At 55.5% G+C, this 17,878-nt stretch overlaps 1 protein-coding gene across 1 annotated transcript in view; it reads left to right on the top strand.

Annotated features, from left to right (window-relative positions):
• ZNF385C (zinc finger protein 385C) overlaps positions 1-17,878 on the top strand; it is a 78,733-nt gene that overhangs the window by 15,217 nt on the left and 45,638 nt on the right. Inside the window, 1 exon segment of the mRNA XM_050715432.1 lies at positions 15,051-15,290. Within this exon segment, the coding sequence (XP_050571389.1) occupies positions 15,051-15,290 (240 nt within the window).

The raw sequence follows: 17,878 nt of genomic DNA, 5'->3' as shown, positions 1-17,878 counted from the left end.
GGCTGCGCCTGGCCAGGGTTTGCAACGGGAGTTCTGTCCATGGGGGGCTAAAAAAAGCCGTGAGATGAGCAAAATGATCCGCTGAGTCACTGATCGCTCGCTTGCCCGCTGCTTTAGTCACCCACTTCCCTAAACCGGTGTGGGGTTTGGTGCTGAGGGGGCACAAACGGGATCGCGAGCGCGTTAAATTGCTGTGGCCGAAAAAACAAAGTGCTGCTGCTGCACGCGCGGCTGCTGGCACCAGATGGATCACTGGAGGTGCTCAATTAGCGGTGGCTCTCTAATAAAACCGTTGATTAATACCGGTGGAAGTGCTGCGGAGTGGCAGGTGCTCTGCGCCGAGATGCTCTCCGGTCCCTGGCATCGCAGCTCCTGCTTTTTGGGTGTCCCTAGGGACAGGAGCTGCCGTGCCCCACGCAGGGCTCGGTGGCGGTGGAGGAGGCAGGTCCCAGCCTCCTGCTCCTTGGGGGAAATCCTCGAATCCTTCCAGCAGAAATTCTGCCTGGAGAGCCTGGATTCACCAGGCCGCTTTCTCATGCACCTGACCTGGAAATAGCACGAAAGGGACGAGTTGGGGTTGGAAAACAGGCCCCCGGCACCGGTCCCTGCCATGGCTCTGTGGAAAGCCCCGTTCCTTGCTCACCCTCCGGTCTGGGTGCCTGGGGACCACAGCATGATTTGTCTCGGAGCATCCTGGTGAGGGGACAGCATTGATTGCTCAGGTCCTGGCGAGGGGACAGAGGTGATTGCTCAGGCCCCATCGGTAGCTGCAGAGGCAGAGGGACCGATGCAGGTGGGTGCTGGCACCGGGGGGGCCGTGCTGGCCGCCTGGGCAGGCTCTGCCACAGCTCTGCTGCTCCGCTGCTGCTGCTCGGCCTCCCCGCCTCGCCCGGCCTCCCTGCCTCCCTCCACGCGCCCCGCACGAAGAGCCCTTTTAGCCGAGTAACCCCGCCGTGCCGAAGCCAAGCGCTCGTGAAAGGGCCTGTCTTCGAGCAGGAAAGAGCCATAAAGGGCCTATTTATGTAGCTGGCTCCTTGCAATGTTTTCAGACACGGCCCTCGCATGTTTTCATAACAACAACGCCTCCACCTCCCGCCAGCTGCCAGCAGAGCCCAGCCCAGCCTCCGCCGAGCCCGGCCTCCGTCCTCTGCCTGCGTCCCCGGGGGCCCTGAGTGGCCGCGGTCGGTGCCGGGGCATCGCCGTGCCCGCGGGCATCTCGGTGCTGCTCCAGCTGTGCTTTATTTCAGCCGGCAGCTGGCCAGCATCATCAGGCAGCAGCAGGGTGCTCGTGCTGGGGGTGAAATAGGGAGCCCTGCTCCCATCCTCGTGCACAGCTCTGTTTGGGATTGTGCACCGGGGCTGGGGGATCTCTGGGGTTCCTGGTCCCAGGTGCAGTTTGCACACCCCTGCCTTGGCTGCCTCCTCACGTTGCCCACCCATGAACATGCTCAGACCCTTGGCAAGGGTGGGCAGTGGGGTCTGGCACCCCGATGTCCTGGGATGTGGCCTTGTCAGCGCCTCTGCCCAGTCCCCTTGCTGGCGTGTCCCCCAGCAACACACTGGTGGGCGGCGATAACGGCAGGAGGAGCCTTCCAGCCCCCAGTGCTGCAGCGGAGCTCCCTGTGAGCCTCCACCCCTGTGTCCAGCCCTGCTGGCCCCTCTGGATTGTGCCCCATCGGGTGATGCTAAGGCAGCTGCTGCGATGACGCCGTTACCAGTGCTGGTGATGTGATGGGTGCCGGGAGGTGGCTGCACGGTGGACCAGGGAGGAGCTGGGTCCCCATCTGCTGAGCGCTGGCGTGCAGGAGGGAGCCGTCGCCCAGCAAAAAAAACCAAAATGAGTGAATATCTGGAGGCATCAGAGAGGGTGACAGGTTATGGACCTGCCCTGCCTCCCTCGCCCTGCAGAACCAGCGCTGTGGCGCATACGGCGCATGGCTACGCGCGCTGGGTGTCGGCTGCCTGCAGCCACGTGTTTGCCATGGCAGGGAGACAAGCGACTTTTCACGAACCCATTTGCAAATTCTTTTTAAACAGGAAAGCTGGCCCACTAGAGGTCCTTAAATAGCGTTAATGGTGCTGCCCAAATAAATATCGGAGCTGCCACCTGCCAGCCGACACGCGCTTCCTTCTGGTCCTCTCGGAGCAAAGGTTTCTCCATTTAATTGGGCACGCACGCTTCTCTCCTGACACTGACGACCTCTGCCTACTCGAAGGATGCTCACAGTGCCCAGAGGGGGCTCCTGCAGCTTTCAGAGCTGCTGTAAGAACCAAGGGAGTGAGCAACAGCAGCTTCCAGGAGCTGCATTTGTTTGGAAATAACCAAAGAAAGCCAAAGCAGCGTGCGGAGAGGAGCTGCGTAATTCGGGCCACGCTTGTCGCTGACAGTAAACCCCAGCTCTACGATTCTTTTCCTTCTGTCCTCTAGCCAGAGAGTCATGTATAACTTCATTAGCCCATATCCAGGAGACGGTGAAAGATGTGGACAATTAATTATCATCTGTCCTCTTTCATTCCCTGCCTGTCAGTGATGGCTTTCCAGTAGTGCGAAGACAAGTCCGTGCCGAAAGCTAAGAGGAGCCGAGGCAAGAGGCCAGGGCGATGAAGGTGTTCCTCTCTTCTGGTGCAGGGGTGGAGGAACACGGCCCCTGCTCAGAGGGAAATTTGGGTGATGGAGCAGCCTGCCTGGCCCTGCCAGTGCACTGAAATCAGTTCTGGGATGTGTTTTGATGAGCGCCTCGAAATAACATCACTGATTCGGGGTGTCCAGCAGCCGGGAGGCACTGCCCAGGGGATTGCTTTTATTTGCCTGCATTTTGGTTACGTGCTTTGAGCCGGGCACAAAGCAGCAGGCAGCTGCAGCTCCTCCTGCTCGTGCCTCCTGAATCGGGGAGGTTTCTGTGGCCCTGGCCCTGGCCGGAGAGCAGAGCCCTGTTTGCAGCCTCCTTTGGAGCAAAACTGCTTTTTAAAGAGGCCATGATGAAGCAGCTGCGCTGCCCTAATTTGCCGATGGCTGATGTCCTAGAAATACGGTCGGAGACACAGAGGTAACATCAGGACTCGGGAGTGCAAATGTCCCATGTGAGGGGGGCTGAGGCTGGCAGGGCACGGAGGCAGGGGGCCGCGGAGCCAGGGGGCGATGCCAGTGCACCGTGCTCGTCCCCCTGCCCTCCTTCTGGCTGCAAGGTGAGCTCTCAGAGGCTGTGACACGATTAAATGGAAGCCGGTGGCAGCTAATTGGAAGAATGGGAGGAGAGAGCCTCCTGAACGCCAGCTCCCACATGGGAAAAAGCCCCTCTGGATGCCCACATCAGCTTCAGGTCGTCCCTACTGCAGACCCCAAGACAAAAATGTGCAGCACAGAGAGAGATGTTGGTTTCAGCCATTTGCTGAAGGGCTCTTAAAGCTTTAACCCCTTTTAGGCTGCCCATATTGTAGCTAGAAGTGACAGCCACACGCAGCCCTGTCATTGAATTGCCCCGTGCTCCTGGTCACTGCTGACCTGTTCTCGCAGGTAAATGTTGACCGAGGGGGTGCTGCAGGGCCCTGGCACCCGAAAATCACCACGGGGCTCCCACCGAGCCAGGACCACAGCCGGGCATGGGGCTGGTGCTCCCTGACCCCCACGGGTGACAGCAGTGAGCCCTGTGGGGTCCTGCCCCTACCCCCCTCAGCTCCCGGTTACTAATTGCCCCGCAGAAAGCATTCCTCACAAGTTTCCTTCATAAGAAACAGTAAGCACAGACTTTGATTTCGCTCTCGTTTGCCTTTCTTCCTCTCTTTTTAATTTTTTTTCCCTTTCTACCCCGAATGAAGAAACCCTTTTGATCACGCCGGGTTCAGGCTCCGTAACGAGCATCCCTGTTTGTGTTTTGGGGCTGTCAGCCTGATAACATGACAAGGCGTCTCCTCTCGGTCTCACACACAATGAATTATTTCTTCCACTATCTCTTTGTACTGTCTCTGGGATAAATTACCGCTACCAGGATTAGCAGATGGGCTTGTCAACCAGCAAAGCATCCTTAAACCCTTAGATTATACGCTGCCCAGCGTGAAGCGCTGGCCGCTGCGGCTTGACCGAGGCTGAAGGAAAGTGGTTGTGCGGGGAATTGTCAGGCGGGCTTGAAAGCAAATTGCTTTGCCAATTTATTTTCTTTCTTGTGTGTGAACATGTTTTTCTTAAAGGGATGCTGTCACATTAAATACGGAACTGCCAACCGCCGGCATTAAAAAATCATGGGGCGTCCCATTTTCCTTCCTCCCACTCGAAATTCTAAAAAAAACCAATAAATTTGGGGTTCTTTTCATTTGTCATCTAGAGAGCTAAAGAGGCTTTTTCAAGTTTTTCCTGGCAGTCGGGAGCTTTGGAAACTTCAGAGTCATCACCGACACTGCAGATCTGGGCCAGATGGTGCCAAGGAAAATGAGCAGTGGGGCAGCCCTTTGGGCTTTGCTTTAACCAAAATCGGGCTTTCTCTCCCAACCCTTTCTCTCCAGAAGTTCATGTTTTTGGCAGGCAGCTCTCACAGGGTCGGGAGACCAGTCACGGTGGGAAAGCACTCAGGGAGTGTTTAGTTCCCTCTGAAATTGATGGGGCTGAAACACGTGCTTGCATGCAAATTTTCCCAAAATTTGTACTTTTGTACTGATGCTCGTCACCATTAAGCCTGGACTCTGTTATGCATGCTGCGACTGATGCAGGATGCTGTACCCCAGCCTTTACCTTTCCAGGCACTTTTTTAGGGAAGCTAACAAGAGCAGTTTTCTTACTTTGTGACAAAACCTTCATTTTTAGCAGTTACCCAGAAGGATACAGAAGAACGTGGGGAAGAAAATTGGGCGTTTGTCAGAACCCAGCAGCTCCGGGGTACCTCTTTTAGCACATATCCAAGAGAGCTGTTTGAAAACAGCTTGGATTTTTGGCAGGTGCTCGGTGATTTCTCCTTCCCTGGGCTGTGCCCAATCCCCACGTCAGTGGCTGCAGGTGCTGGGGTTGGGGCTGTAACCTCAGCAGCCCCAGCTGGGTCGTGTTGGCCAGGGCCATAAGAAGGGCAGGGGAGGAGCCCTTGGGCTTTTCCAAGTTGGGTGCTTTGCTCCTGGATTTAGCACTGCAGGTAGAGTCTGCTTTGCCCCCTGCCACGAAGCTCTGGTAGGTCCTGATGTGCTCCTTTGTTTTGGGGGTCAGGTCTGGGGAGATTTTTCTTTGGCTTTAGTGGCGTTTGGTGCTGCTCCCTCTTGAGTTTAAGCTCTTGTGTGTGTAAACCTGGGACGTGGGGAGGTACTGGTGTTGTAATCCTGTCCTGGGGGTTAAAAAATACCCAATCCAGGGTCATGAAAGGTTTGGAGAAGGAAGAAGCAGTGCAAAGTCTTGTGCTACTGTTAACTTTTGAATAAATATTGCTTTAACAGCTGGCTCACGGTCAGCAGCATTGGGCTTATTTGCTGCATGCCCCACGAGGCTGAGCGCCCCACGGGTGCCCTGGAGCCGCCCCCAGAAGGTTGGGTGTTTGGTGACTTTTGGTCTAATAAAGCACCGGGCTTACTTTGATGGGGTGACTCAACACTGCGTGGATTTAAACGGATCCACTTGCAAATATCTTTACTTGATACCGCTGCAATGGCTGGATTTCAAATGTCACTTACTTAGCACTATGAAATAATTAATTCAGGTTGTGTTACAGGAGCCTGCAGGAGCTCAGACTTAAATTGGAGAGCTCCTGTGTTAGCAGATATACACAAACATGCCTAAAAGCCAGTTTCTGGCCCCAAAATATTGCAACCTAAGTGCAGGCGAGAGGGGGCACAAGCCCAGCAGGATGGGCTCAGCACGTGGGTCACTGTGCTTGCTGTAATTCGAGGCCTCCGAGCTTTGCTTTGCTTCTTTAAGTGGCTCCGGCACAAAAAATAGCTGTAACAATCTGGGTTCGGCTCCGCTGAGTGAGCAGCATTAGCTGCTGCTCTTCCTGAGCAGAGACTTTTAAAGTTTAATGTGATAATCTTGTCCCGAGTCCTTCAAATGTGGTAAGTCGTGTCCTCCTGGACCCTGCGGGAGCGGGCGCAAGGCAGCACTGTGGCCTCGGACCCATCCCTTGGGATAGCCCTTATCTGAAGTTTTTCAAGATAATGAGCTTCTGGGGGGGTCAGGGAGGAGCTGGGTGGTTAGTCCTGGAGCAGAGTTGGGGGGGGAGGATGCGGGGACGCTTCTTGGGACCACGCATGGCCAAAGCTGTGCCACGTGCGTTGCTGCCTGGTGGCTCCTGGCTCTGCGTGCCCGCTGGCGCCGTGCCTGGAGGAGATGCTGCTATTGCACAAGCGGTGCCTGGGTTTGATTTCAGGGGGATTTGGAAAAAAAAAATATTAATAATAATAAAAAAAAAGTAGAGACTAGGAAGAGCCAGTGAGGAGTGGCTCAGCCAAAACTTGCGCCACGGCTGCATCGGGTTGCACTCCCTGCTCTATTTTAAGAGGCAAACAGCCCGGTGGCAGCGGGGAGCAGCCGGAGCTGTCGTCTACCAGCCCCCCGGACTGGGGCATCGCTCTTTTGGCAGGAGGTGATTGATGGTGTGCTGGCCTGCGTGCAGGGGGTGGCACGGCTGCCTGCTCCCCAAAGCTTGCTTGAGCCACGTGTTTTAGCCCTGTCCTGGCGTGACACAGCTTATCCGTGCCCTGCGCTGCTCCTGCTCGCAGCTGGCTGGCTTCGTGGTGCTGCAAGCCCTGGAGCTGCTGGTCTGGGTCCTCAGGTGGCTTTTTGCCCTTGTTGTGTTTTGGCATGGTGCTGGGGGGCCACGGTTTTCCTGGGGGGACCGGGACCTTGGGTCCTGCTTGGCCATCCTGTTCTGTCCCCTGGAGTCCCGCTGGGAGGGCTGAGTCAGTCTGCTAAATTAAGGCTTGGGAATTTTGGGTGGAAGCGCGACAGGGGCTGGAGAAGGACCTTTGACAGCAGCCCCAGCACAGGAGGGTTCACACACTTGCCGAGCCCCTGCGATTTAAGCATGTACTTGAGCGGAGCAGGACAAAAATGATTTATGGTGTAGATGTCCTCCACAGCACCAAGCATGGTGTGCCGCCTCACTGGTGGCATTGGGGTGTTGGGGTGCCAAAACCACCGCAGTGTGCGTGGCCTTGCTGGTGTGGGGGCTTCTCTGATAGTGGGACCCTCAGCTCCTGTGGCTCTGCCCCAGTCTGTGCTGGTCGCAAGAAACCTGAAGGATTTTGTGATCTTGAAAGTCCTGTGCCAGGAATTCCTCGGCCAGGAGAGCAGCAGCCGGGCGGGATGATGAATCGTGCTCTCCTCGATCTTTCCTCTCCTGCTGCTCTCTTACGCTGTGCTAACAGTTACAGCTAAACCCCTGGGGACAAAATGTCAGGCTCTTGGTGTGCATTTACTTTTTTTTTTTCCCTCTGCTGATGGAAGCACAGGGTGGGTCACCTCTGTGATCTGCAGCAAGCGTGGGCGAGCCCCGTGGTCCCCTGCCCGTAACCCAGCCAAGGTGCTGCATTCACAAGAGCCATGTGCTCACTGGACATGGAGAGCAAGTCATTTGTTTTAAAAACATGTGCTTTCCCTGCCCTACTGCTGCTGCATCTTGTATCTCGTTACCCCGCTGCTCTTCCCTTTTTGTCCCTGGTGATGCTGATTAACCACCTTGCTACAGACACAGAGCACCAAGCTACAGGATTGCAGGACCCTTGTGTAGGAAATCAGACATGTTCTTAGTGTTTTGTTTTCTGGGACTTCTGGGTGCTTCTGCGATGCTGCTGCAGAACAGACATGTTCTTTCCTGCCCAGTGTCCCCTCGGTTTGGGCTGTGACTGTCCTCATTTGAGATGCGCTGACTCAGGGAACGCGCTGAGATAATGACGCTGATGTGCAAATGAGAGGACGGGCACAACCGTGTTGTCCTCTGCGTGCTGGTGGTGCTGCGGGATGTCCTGTGCCCTTCAGTGCATGGGAATGGGGCAGAGGCTGTTGGGGTGGGAGGCAGCCTGGGCACCCTGCGGGGGGCTCAGACCGCAATGTGGTGGTGGTCGGTGGGGGAGCCCCCACCTGCTCCGCTCCCTGTGCTGGCAGCCAGCCCTGGGCTCAAAGTAATCCTTGTTTTGAGGAGTGATGGTTTACGTGCTGATCCCAAAATGTGCCTCGCCCCAGCATTAGCAGAACATATGCTGGGGCTGTGGGGAGGGCGGGGGGGCTGGTGTTATGTGGTGTTATGAAATGCTGAGCACAAGGCAGGCACAGACAGGGCTCTCTGAAATCTGTGGTCTGACCTCAGCTGCTCCATCTTAGCCCAGGACACCAGAGCATCTCCTGCTGTCCCTGCAGCTCTGCTGGGACGTCTCCATCTTCCCAGCAGGCAGGACCCCATGTCCCTAGGGCTGGCTGCCCTCGCAACCCTCCCCCTGAGCCTGGCACCCCTCTGCGAAGCCACCTGGGGCATTTTCTGGGTCTGACCTTTGAGGAAGCTTCCCCATCTCCTCATTCACGAGTAGAGCTGATGTCAGGTGCCCTCGCCCCGCTCTTGGCTCAAGGTAACTCCTACAGTCACAGCAGGTGCCAACTGGCAGGAGGCTCCCCCGCGTGACGCTCGGGGCTCCAGCAAAAACTTGCTGAGAAGCGAGCGTTGAGCTCCCAATATTCGCCCGGGCTCTGGTGCGGAGGCTGCTGATGAGAGCTGATTTAGTGGCGATCGAACCGCGCTTGAAGTGCTCCTTGAAACCTGAGCCAGGAGTTGGAGGCTCTGCCGGCGGCGTAGGGGCGGCTGCGCTGCCCAAGCACACGGCAGAGGCTGGACTGCGGGCGGCCAAGCTCCAGCTTCATCCAGGTAAGAGCTCGTGCTGCTGGGGCAGGACAGCAGGGATCACTGCCTTGCCCTGAGCTTTGATGGAGCAGCTGGGAGTCCCTTGGTGCTGCTGGCAAAAGCTGCACCAGGAGCAGAGAGGTCGCAGGGGAGAGCGGGGCTCCAAGCCTGATCCCACTGCTGGTGACTTCATGCACTCAAACCTATTTTAATGGGGGCGTGCTCAGAGCTGTAAGGATGGCTTTAAGTAGGAAAGCATGAACAGAAGTAGAAATGAGATGGAGTGATTTCAGCCCTGCTGGGGTAAGAGTGTTTTTCTGGCTTTTCTGCAGATCTTGGCAAATATGAGCAGGGCCACTGCAAAAAGGCTGTTGCTTGAGGTGGTGGGTTAGCTGGGTTTTGTGACAGCTGCTGGTGGTGACTTTCATGCTAATTGTTCTATTTCTGTTGCTTTTTCTATTTCTGTTGCTTTTATTCAATATTATATGCCCTCGTGCACAAATAAAGGAAGCAGATTCAAAGTTATGAAATTATGTGAACTCAAACGAGATTACTATTTTTCTAATTTCTTACTCTTAGCAAATTCACTCAAACTTCTGGTTAAGGCTGTCCTGGTTTGGCATTACTAGATGGAGTGGGTCTTCAGCACTGTTGATGTGCTCAAAATCTGTGGTAGATGCAGTTTTATTGGGGTTGAGGTTCTGGCCGTGTGTGGGGTTGGTTGTGTTCAGGCCCAGCAGAACAGAAAACAGCCGTGGGATGCAGTAAATGCAGGAAGGGGCCCCATGCTGCCTGCCAGGGTGGTGGGTGCTTGGGTGCTGGATGGGGGCCCCTGGGGATAAACCTGGGCAGGCACTTGGGTTTCATCAACACGAATTTCTGTCTAGGCTGTGTTTTCTGCTGGGGACAGCTTGGTGAGAGCAGTCCTCAACCACTCAGAGTATCAGAGCAGAGACAAAGGACCAAATGCCCATTGAATCCATGCTCCTGTCAGTATTTCAGCCTGGCCTAAATATTCAGTGCCTTACCTCAACCCATGTAGATGCTTTTCTGCACGCAAGGCCTGTTCTGTGTACTAAAACCCAGCTATTTTGGAGGTTTTAGGGGGCCCCAGCATGAGGGGTGGGTGGTGCAACATCTCTGCCATGTCCCCCGGGCTCCAGCTCCTCAACTACAGGCTGGGAGTGCATAAATGTGTCAGCACGTTGCAGGTGTCTGCTGGCACTGCCTTTGATTCCCCTGCTCCTGCCTGCTGGGGGACGGGGGCTGCTCTTTACTGTGAGCTGCTCAGCAGGAGAAATTCAGCCCTGCCTGCACCTTGGTGTGTCCTGGCATCCTGAGGTATGTGCACATGTGCCCATGCACGCAAAGCAACTGCTGTGTGTCAGCACGGATGCCGCTTTTCAGTGCCTGGGTGGGAATTTAAGTTTTTGGAAGAATTTGGTTCCTGTTCGGGAGCATGTCCCAGCACGGGGCTGCTTCAAAACCTGGCACTGGCTGCGCAGATCAGCCGACGGTGTCCCCAAAGAGGGACAACTAAGGCTGCAACCCCCAACTGAGGGTGCAAGGATGAGAGATTTTCCTAGGGGAATCATTGGCAGCAGCCAGCACAACGGGGTACAGAGGATGAGGGGTGTAACACTGCCTGCTCCAGCTGTTCATCTCCATACATTTCACCCATCATTAAATCCCAAATCAGTACATCTGGGGTTGGCTTGCTCTGAGGTGTGGTGGCAGCTCCTTGGGAGTGGGGTCATGGAGCAGGGCGATTTAACCCCTGGCTGTCATGTGTGGGTAGATCAAGGCGTTGGGAATTGAGTTGTAAATTAGGCTTGGTGGTAGGTGGATGCCCAGAGCTGAGGTTGGGGTGAGAGAAGTGCCCTGCATGTCTTTAACCCTGGGTTATTTTTGCTGGGTGAGGCAGAGGTGAGCCCTCCAAGCTGCCCCAGTCGCTGGGGGCACTCTTCAATGCTTTCTGCTCACAGCCCTAGGTGAGCCTGGAAATGCTTAAAAACTTTCTGCTCCTTGGTAGCTGGGTTATCACTCTGTGCATCCTAAGGACAGGGCAAAACCAGCCCTGAGGTGTTCAGCTGTGGGTCCCCAAGGGGCTGAAATGAATTTGGGTTGTGGCATCAGTGTAACTGGTGCCAGGGATGCAGTGTCCCTGGAGCAGCACCAGCTGTGCCCTGCCCCAATCCAAATGCATCTGGGCTCGCTCCTGGGTGGTGAAATCATTGGTGGTGGGACTGTGAACTGTGTGGGGCCAAACTGGGTGGTCAGTGGCTGCAAAATGTCTGGAGTGCGTGGAATTACACGTCCTAGCCAGGCACAGCTTTGCTCTCTCACTTTCCTTTCACCCGCACCAATGCACTTTGGAAGGGAGGCAAGTCCTGCGCCGCCTATAAAACAGCACTTATTTCGGGTATTTAATGCATGGATTTTAAATCTTACCCAACATTTGTCACCGCTTTACAGCCTTTTGCAGCCCATGTTTATGGTGCTATTAAAAAAGAGGGAGAGACCTGGGGTTATGGACTATGATACAGGAGCATAAAACTGACCTTAAGATTAAAAAACCGGCTGCATGGAGTTGTCTGCTGGGGCTGGAGGGATGAGGTTGGGTTGCTGTGACTCACGGGAGATCTGGGGACTGTTGTCCCCAAATCGATATATTAGCTTGGACCGCAATCAATAATAAAATTAAAAATAATAAAATAGATTTTTAGGGGAAACTCCGTTGAGCTGGGAGAATGGGGAGCTGCAAGATCAGGCTGGTGGCTGGGTGTGCATGGGATGCTCAGGGTCTGGAGGAACAAGGGTTTGGTGTGGCTGGGGGCTTGTCGTGCCCCCCAGGAGTACAGAACCAGCCTGGAAACCTCTCACGGTGGGAGGAGAAGCCCTTTGAGGCAGCACCCGCTGCTGCAGTGACACCTAAGCTGCTCTGACCTTCTTTGATTTCAGAGAGATTTGGACATCTGTCAGGGAGCGTTTCGCACCCGTCAGGAGCCCATCTCCCTAAGCAGAGGCTCTGAGCACAGGTCAGTAAATTGCAGACAGGAGGAGGCATCCCGGCTTCTGGAGGTCTTGGTGATGCTGGTGGCCGCGGGATCATTCCTCTCCCCGTGGGCAGTTTAAAGCTGGGCAGAGGTGGGCGAGTGGCAGCTTGGTCCATGAGGAGGCCCCCCCCAAAAAGATGAGGCTGCTTGTGGTCCTCTGTGGAAAGGCTGGAAGTGCTGCCCCAGCAGCTCTGTAGGGTTGGGGTGGTGGAGCTGGGGCGCGGGGACCCTGGGTTTGGCTCAGAGTCCCTCTGGGGTTGCTTTCATAGGAGGGAAACTGAGGCACGGTGGCTCAATCATCACCGTGCCTCAGTTTCCCCCCTTTGAAAGCGACCCCTTCTCATGTGGGGGCACCACTGGAACAAAAACCGACACAGGAGAGAGGCAGGATGAGGGCTGGGGTGGCTGTGGGGGGGGGGTTATCAGCACCCCAGCCCCACATTAAGGCTATGCTGGGGGGTGCTGGGTGCCTCCAGAGTGTCTGCGGTGCTCTGCTGATAAGGAGAAATCCTCCTCAAAGGAGCTGTCAGTCATGGAGACCGGCTCCTCTGCACACACACAGGGCTGGCAAGCCCCAGATAGCCAAATTTCAGGTCCTGACACCTGAGAAGCAGAAGAGGCCCCGAAGGCCGAGGAGAAATTAAGTGAATGAGATGGGCACGCAGGCGATTAGGGCAGAGCTTTTAAATACTGCAATGGGAGACGGCCCGGGGAGCCTCGGTCTAATCAGAGCAGCAGCAGCTCCTTTTTATAAGACGGGGGGATTTTGGGGATACTTTGTCCGTATGATGTTCCAATTTTAGCTGTGCGTCCCTGGGTGTGATTGCATTATAAATACCCAGGGAGGGGAACGTGCCAGGTGCACCCAAGGACCTGCCTTTGCCCCTGGGTGTCCTGCTGTGTCCCCAAGGCCCTGTTTCACGTTCCTGGTGCTGATCATCTCCCTGACCTGCTCTCGGGCTGCTCTGCTGGTGGTGTTTTCTGGTAAGGGCCCTCCCCAGGGTCCCCACGGGGTCCCCTGCCCCTCCAGGTGTTATCGACTGCTGTGGGTTTTGGGGAGTGTCCGTAAATGAGGTGTTTTGGTTGGATGGGGCAGCTCGTGCTGCAAGGAGGCTCAGCTCAGTCGGAGTCCTGGAGGCTTAATTTAAAAGCATCAAGTGTTTTATATTAAACATTAGGTTGTTTTAAATATTATCCATGTCTTCTTGAGCCTTTCAGGGCCAGACTATGTTTTTCACTCATCTCCAAACCAGGGGGTGTACATTTTCTTTCATTTTCATTGCAAGGTGAAGCTGGAGCTTCAGGAAAAATCCTAAAGGCTTGAGAGAAAATCCAGAGTTCACAGGTCCCAAGCAGCTGCACAGGGACCTCAGACACCTAGATTCTTCTGTCAAGAACTAGATTTACTTACTTTTAATGTAAAGCTCCTTTTACGCTCTGCTTAGCATATTTTTAGCTGGTGAAGCAGGAGTTTAAGGATGTATTGGTGACACTTTTGGCTAATCATGGCATGACTTAGGTGGATCAGGACTTTGGGTGGTGGCTGGGCTGTGCTGCTGCCCTGAGCACAGCTGGAGCACGCTGCCAGGGTCCTGGTCCAGCTCTGCACCCAAACCCTTGTCTGAGAAGCTCATCCGAGGTGACCTGAGCTCCTGCAGCAGGGCTGTGAGGTCTGGGGCTCAGTTCCAGTCTGTGCCCACGGAGGATGGATGGCAGGATGGGGCGCACAGCCATGCACCCATGGGAGGGACGGCGAGCCGCTCTTCCTCCATCACTGCAGCTCCCAGACCCTCTGCGTGCTGCCTCTCTCCCTTTGCTCGTTTTTTATCCTTTTTGACCGTATCAGAGGTGGGGGAAAAAAAGGCAGAGCGGCTGCGCCATCGTGGGGCTGCTGGCAGGAGCTGCATTGCCCAGACCGCCCGGCTCAGCTCCGGGTCTGCGCCCCGGGGGTTTTTCACCCAGCCTCGGGGTTTGGTCGCTTGAATTGCTCTTGTGTGGTCTTAATGCAGCGAAATCTGCTTGGTGCATGCAGCTTCCTCCAGGGGTGGGTGGCTGTGCCAGGTGCCTGTGCCAAAATTGTGCGCTCTGCATGAGAGGGAACTTTTGGGCACCTGGGCTCTCTGCTGAGCCCTAAAGAGCTGCTTGGCAGTAAGGCAGGGATGCTCCTTGGAGCGCTGAAATCCCGGAGGGATATTTTGGGGAAGAAAAAGCAAAAATTAGGAAGCTTTAAGCCACTGGGAGCAGTTGCTGGGAGGAAGCTTTCCAGGCTGCTGCCACACCAAGCCATGGTGGTGGCAGTGGCGTTTCAGGCTGCCCATTGCCTCTGCTCCTCACCTCTAATCCCCGAGGGGTGCACAGGTCACCTGCTGAGTGCATCCCATGGGTGCCAGCCACGTTGCTGCACAATGAGACCTTGGGGTCTGTCTCATGGACCCTGAGCGCACCCCTGTCCCCGCTCGTGGCCCCTTGGGATGGCTCAGTGCTGGCACTGCATGCCCGCCCGTGCTTGTAAGGGGCAGCTGCCCGCTCCGAGGTGGTAACAGGATCGCAGGGCTCGGGTGACCTTTGCGCCTCCTCCAGGCTCTGTGCTGGGTGTCCCAGTGGTTCCTGCTCCAGGGTCACTCCCCTGGAGCAACAGGGGGCTGTGGGGACTGTCCCCAGCTGACCCCCTGGGGCCGTGGGCAGCTCTTCCCTGCGCTGTCCCTGCATGCAGCTGGGGCTTGAGCTGCTGATGCTAATCCACCCTATGTGCCTGGGACAGGCACCTGCTTCATGTGGGTGAGGAAATGCTCAAGGGGACAGCGCCTGTGGCTGAAACGGGCTGTGGGACACCAGCACATGGCTCCCTCCAGCTGAATTTCTTGCCTGCAATGGGTTGGTTTCATCCCAGCTCTGCCTATAGATAAGTTACAGCGCTGTTTGGGAGCGAACAAGAAAGGTCTTAGCTGGTGTGAGGAGCTTCTGCTGGTGCTAGAAATTCAGAAGTCCCTGCCCCAACGCTGTCCTCCTAGGAACGATGCTCCTTGTCATCTTGCCTAATGCAATTCCTTGTAGAGGTGCAAACACTTCTTCCAGCTCAGTATCCGGGCAGCCTGGGCACCACGCAGGAGTGGGACCGGAGCTGGGTTTCCCCACCTCACCTGGCTCCTCTTCTGGCCTGTCTGTCCTGATGGCAGTTCTGTCCTTCCTCCCGCAGGCATGAAGCGACCCCTGAGCCCGTCCCACAGCCCTGAGAACGGTGTGCGGCTGGTGGAGCCGGCCAGCGGCCAGCCCGAGCAGCGCCTGAAGCGGGAGAAGAAGCAGCAGTCGTTCACGCTCTGCGAGGTCTGCAACATCCAGCTCAACTCGGCCGCGCAGGCGCAGATCCACTACAACGGCAAGTCCCACCAGAAGCGCCTCAAGCAGCTCAACAAGGGGAAGATGCCAGCGGCCCAAGGTAGGAGCTCAGGCTGACGTTGCCCAAAGGCTGCCCTTGCTCTGGGACAGCTGCTCCTGTGGGTTTGGAGTGCCAGATCTGTGGGATGTTCCCGTGGGATGTTCGGGAACACAGTGTTGTGGCCTCAGTGGCTGTCGCTTGCTGGTGTCCCTGAGCTCCAGGGGCTTCGTGGCTCTGCTGTCACCACCAGTCTTTGAGTGGTTTTGTGGCAGTTGGGTCTGAGAACCCATGTTGGCTGTGCTGGATGGGTGGACGGACAGACAGACAGGCGTGGGTCCTGTCCATGTGCTGCTTGCTGGTGCCCTGTGTCATCAGGAGCATCTTCTAGGGTTTTCTAAGATAATTTTTCCTCTGTGAGGCTGGTGCAGTTGGTGGCTTCTGGATTTCTGATGGCTTGCCATTGGGGTGGGTGATGTGATGGCCTCTGGGGCATCTGGCTTCCAGGTGCCACCTTGTCCTTGCAGCCCCCTGCTGTGCACTTCTCCTGTAACTGTGCCAGGTTTGGCTGCCATTCGCTCAAAAAGCTTCTTAGATTTTGGTGCTGAGGGTTAAGGGTAGATTTCTCAAAAGCTCTGTGACATGATGTCCACAGCGGATGGTTCTGTTCTGGTTTGGGGCAAGGGATCGCTGGTTCTTGTGCAGCCCCAGGGAAGGCTGCATGGGGACGGCTCCCATGTGTGTGCACAGGGGAGCGCACTGGCATGAGTCCCCCCAGTTTCTCTCTTTGGGTGGGGGAACTCCTGTTTGTTACCTAATTATTATAAATTAATGGCTGATGGGAGAAGAGTCCAACATCTTCCCTGCGGACAGGCTCAGCACCTGCTTGGTGTCTGCAACTCGAGGAGGTGCAGAGTTGTGTATTACGAGCTGCCAGCCTGCAACCCAGGGGAAGGAGCATCTCTTCTGGTGGCTGGACAAATATTCTCTTAAAGAAAAATAAAATGATCCCTACCACACTGAATCCAACTACCTAAGCCTCTGTTTTCCTGCCTGCTTTTTTTCCCCAAAATTCTGGTGATGACCATTTTAAAGCTGTTTGAATTTATTCCCCTAGGGCGAAAAAGGGACCCACAAAAAGGAACTGGTGACACTGCTGGGGCAGCCAAGGGGCTGCATGGTTATGGCACAGGGACATGGGCAGGTGCTGTGCCGCTGGGCTCAGCGCATCTCGAGTGCAGGATGGGAGCTCGTGCAAGGATAAGGACTCATTCGCCCTCTGTGCCATCTGTTGGCGTTTACCTGACCTGGTCTTGCTACAGCTGATTGCTGCAGGTTTTTTTTTTCCTGCATAAAAGCAGCAAAACGTGCCAATGAATGTCACCCTGCAGTAAGGATTGTTGGAGTTTGAGGGTTTGCACGTATTATACAACAAACCAAAGGAAGTTGTCCTTGAGGCCAGACAAAGCTGGGGCTGGTCCAGCGGTGCCAAGAGCCTGGGGCAGGGCTGGTGCATCCCGGGGTTCCCATCGATGTTTGGGGATTGGCAGCACAGCGGCTGCCCCATGGCACAGCCTGCTCAGGTGACTGTCCTCCTTTCCTTACATGCTAATTACAGGGCGGATTAATGAGCTGGGGTCTCTTCAGTAGCTAATTGGTGCATTTACATGGAGTGAGGGTGTGTGAATGTGGCAAGAGGTTGAGGGAATGGGGAAAGGAAAGGGCAGGGATGTGCTGGGCTCCTGTAAAATCGTGTCCCATGGTTCAACCTTGCACTCTGTGCCTCTGCTGTGGTTCTGCTGCTTGCGTGGGGTTCTCTCTCAATATCCCTCAAGGAGCTGCTGCTCCAAAAAGCAGTAAACACTTGTGAGTTCAGCCCTATTTTCCTGCCAGGAAGCGGTTGTTTAATAACACTCAAGGTGTTGGCAAATAAACATGCAATGCTTTTGCAAACACAAACCTGCAAACAGCGGGTTCCAGGACTTGTTGCTGGCAGCTGGGGCAGGAGGATGCTCAACCCCAGTAAACCACGGGGAGTGCGAGGGGTCCCGGCTGTGGGGCTCTGTTCTTGGCAGACCCCAAGGGAACAGCCTGTAGAAATACTTGTTCCTGCTCTTGCTAAAGACCATGCAGGCCAGAGCCATAAATTCCTAGCATGGCAGCTGTCATCTGTATGCCAAACCCTGTTCTCCCCAGTGGTAGTTTTGTTTGAGCGAGGCCCGGGATATGCAAAGGAGCTGCTCTGTTTATCATCGTTTACTGACAGATGGAAATATGGCCTGCTATTTTAATGGGAACAGGGCTCATAAATTCCAGCCTGCAGCTTCCAGATTCTCCCCCCCGGACCTGATTGTGGCCTCGATGGGAGGCTGCCCATTGATGCGGTTCCCACCGAGCCAAAGAATCTCGGCGTGTGCTCTTCGTGGGTTTGCATCGTCCCTGACCTCCTGCATAGCCTTGGCCTTGGCTCCAGCAGCAGTCACAGCCCTCTGGGGCTTTGCTGTGCTGTCAGCCTCACGTGCGCTTCCCTTTGGCATTCGAGGTGAAGTCTGCTTTTTGCTAGTGCAGGGGAGGTGCAGACAGCATCTGCTCCTCGTGCTGCCCTGTCCCCACTGGGCTTTGCCGTGGTGCAGCCTGCTCATCCGGAGCTG

Source organism: Cygnus atratus, chromosome 25, assembly GCF_013377495.2.
Source record: "Cygnus atratus isolate AKBS03 ecotype Queensland, Australia chromosome 25, CAtr_DNAZoo_HiC_assembly, whole genome shotgun sequence".
Lineage (NCBI taxonomy): Eukaryota > Metazoa > Chordata > Aves > Anseriformes > Anatidae > Cygnus > Cygnus atratus.
The sequence above is the reverse complement of the archived record's forward strand: the minus strand, read 5'-3'. Positions and strand labels throughout refer to the sequence as shown.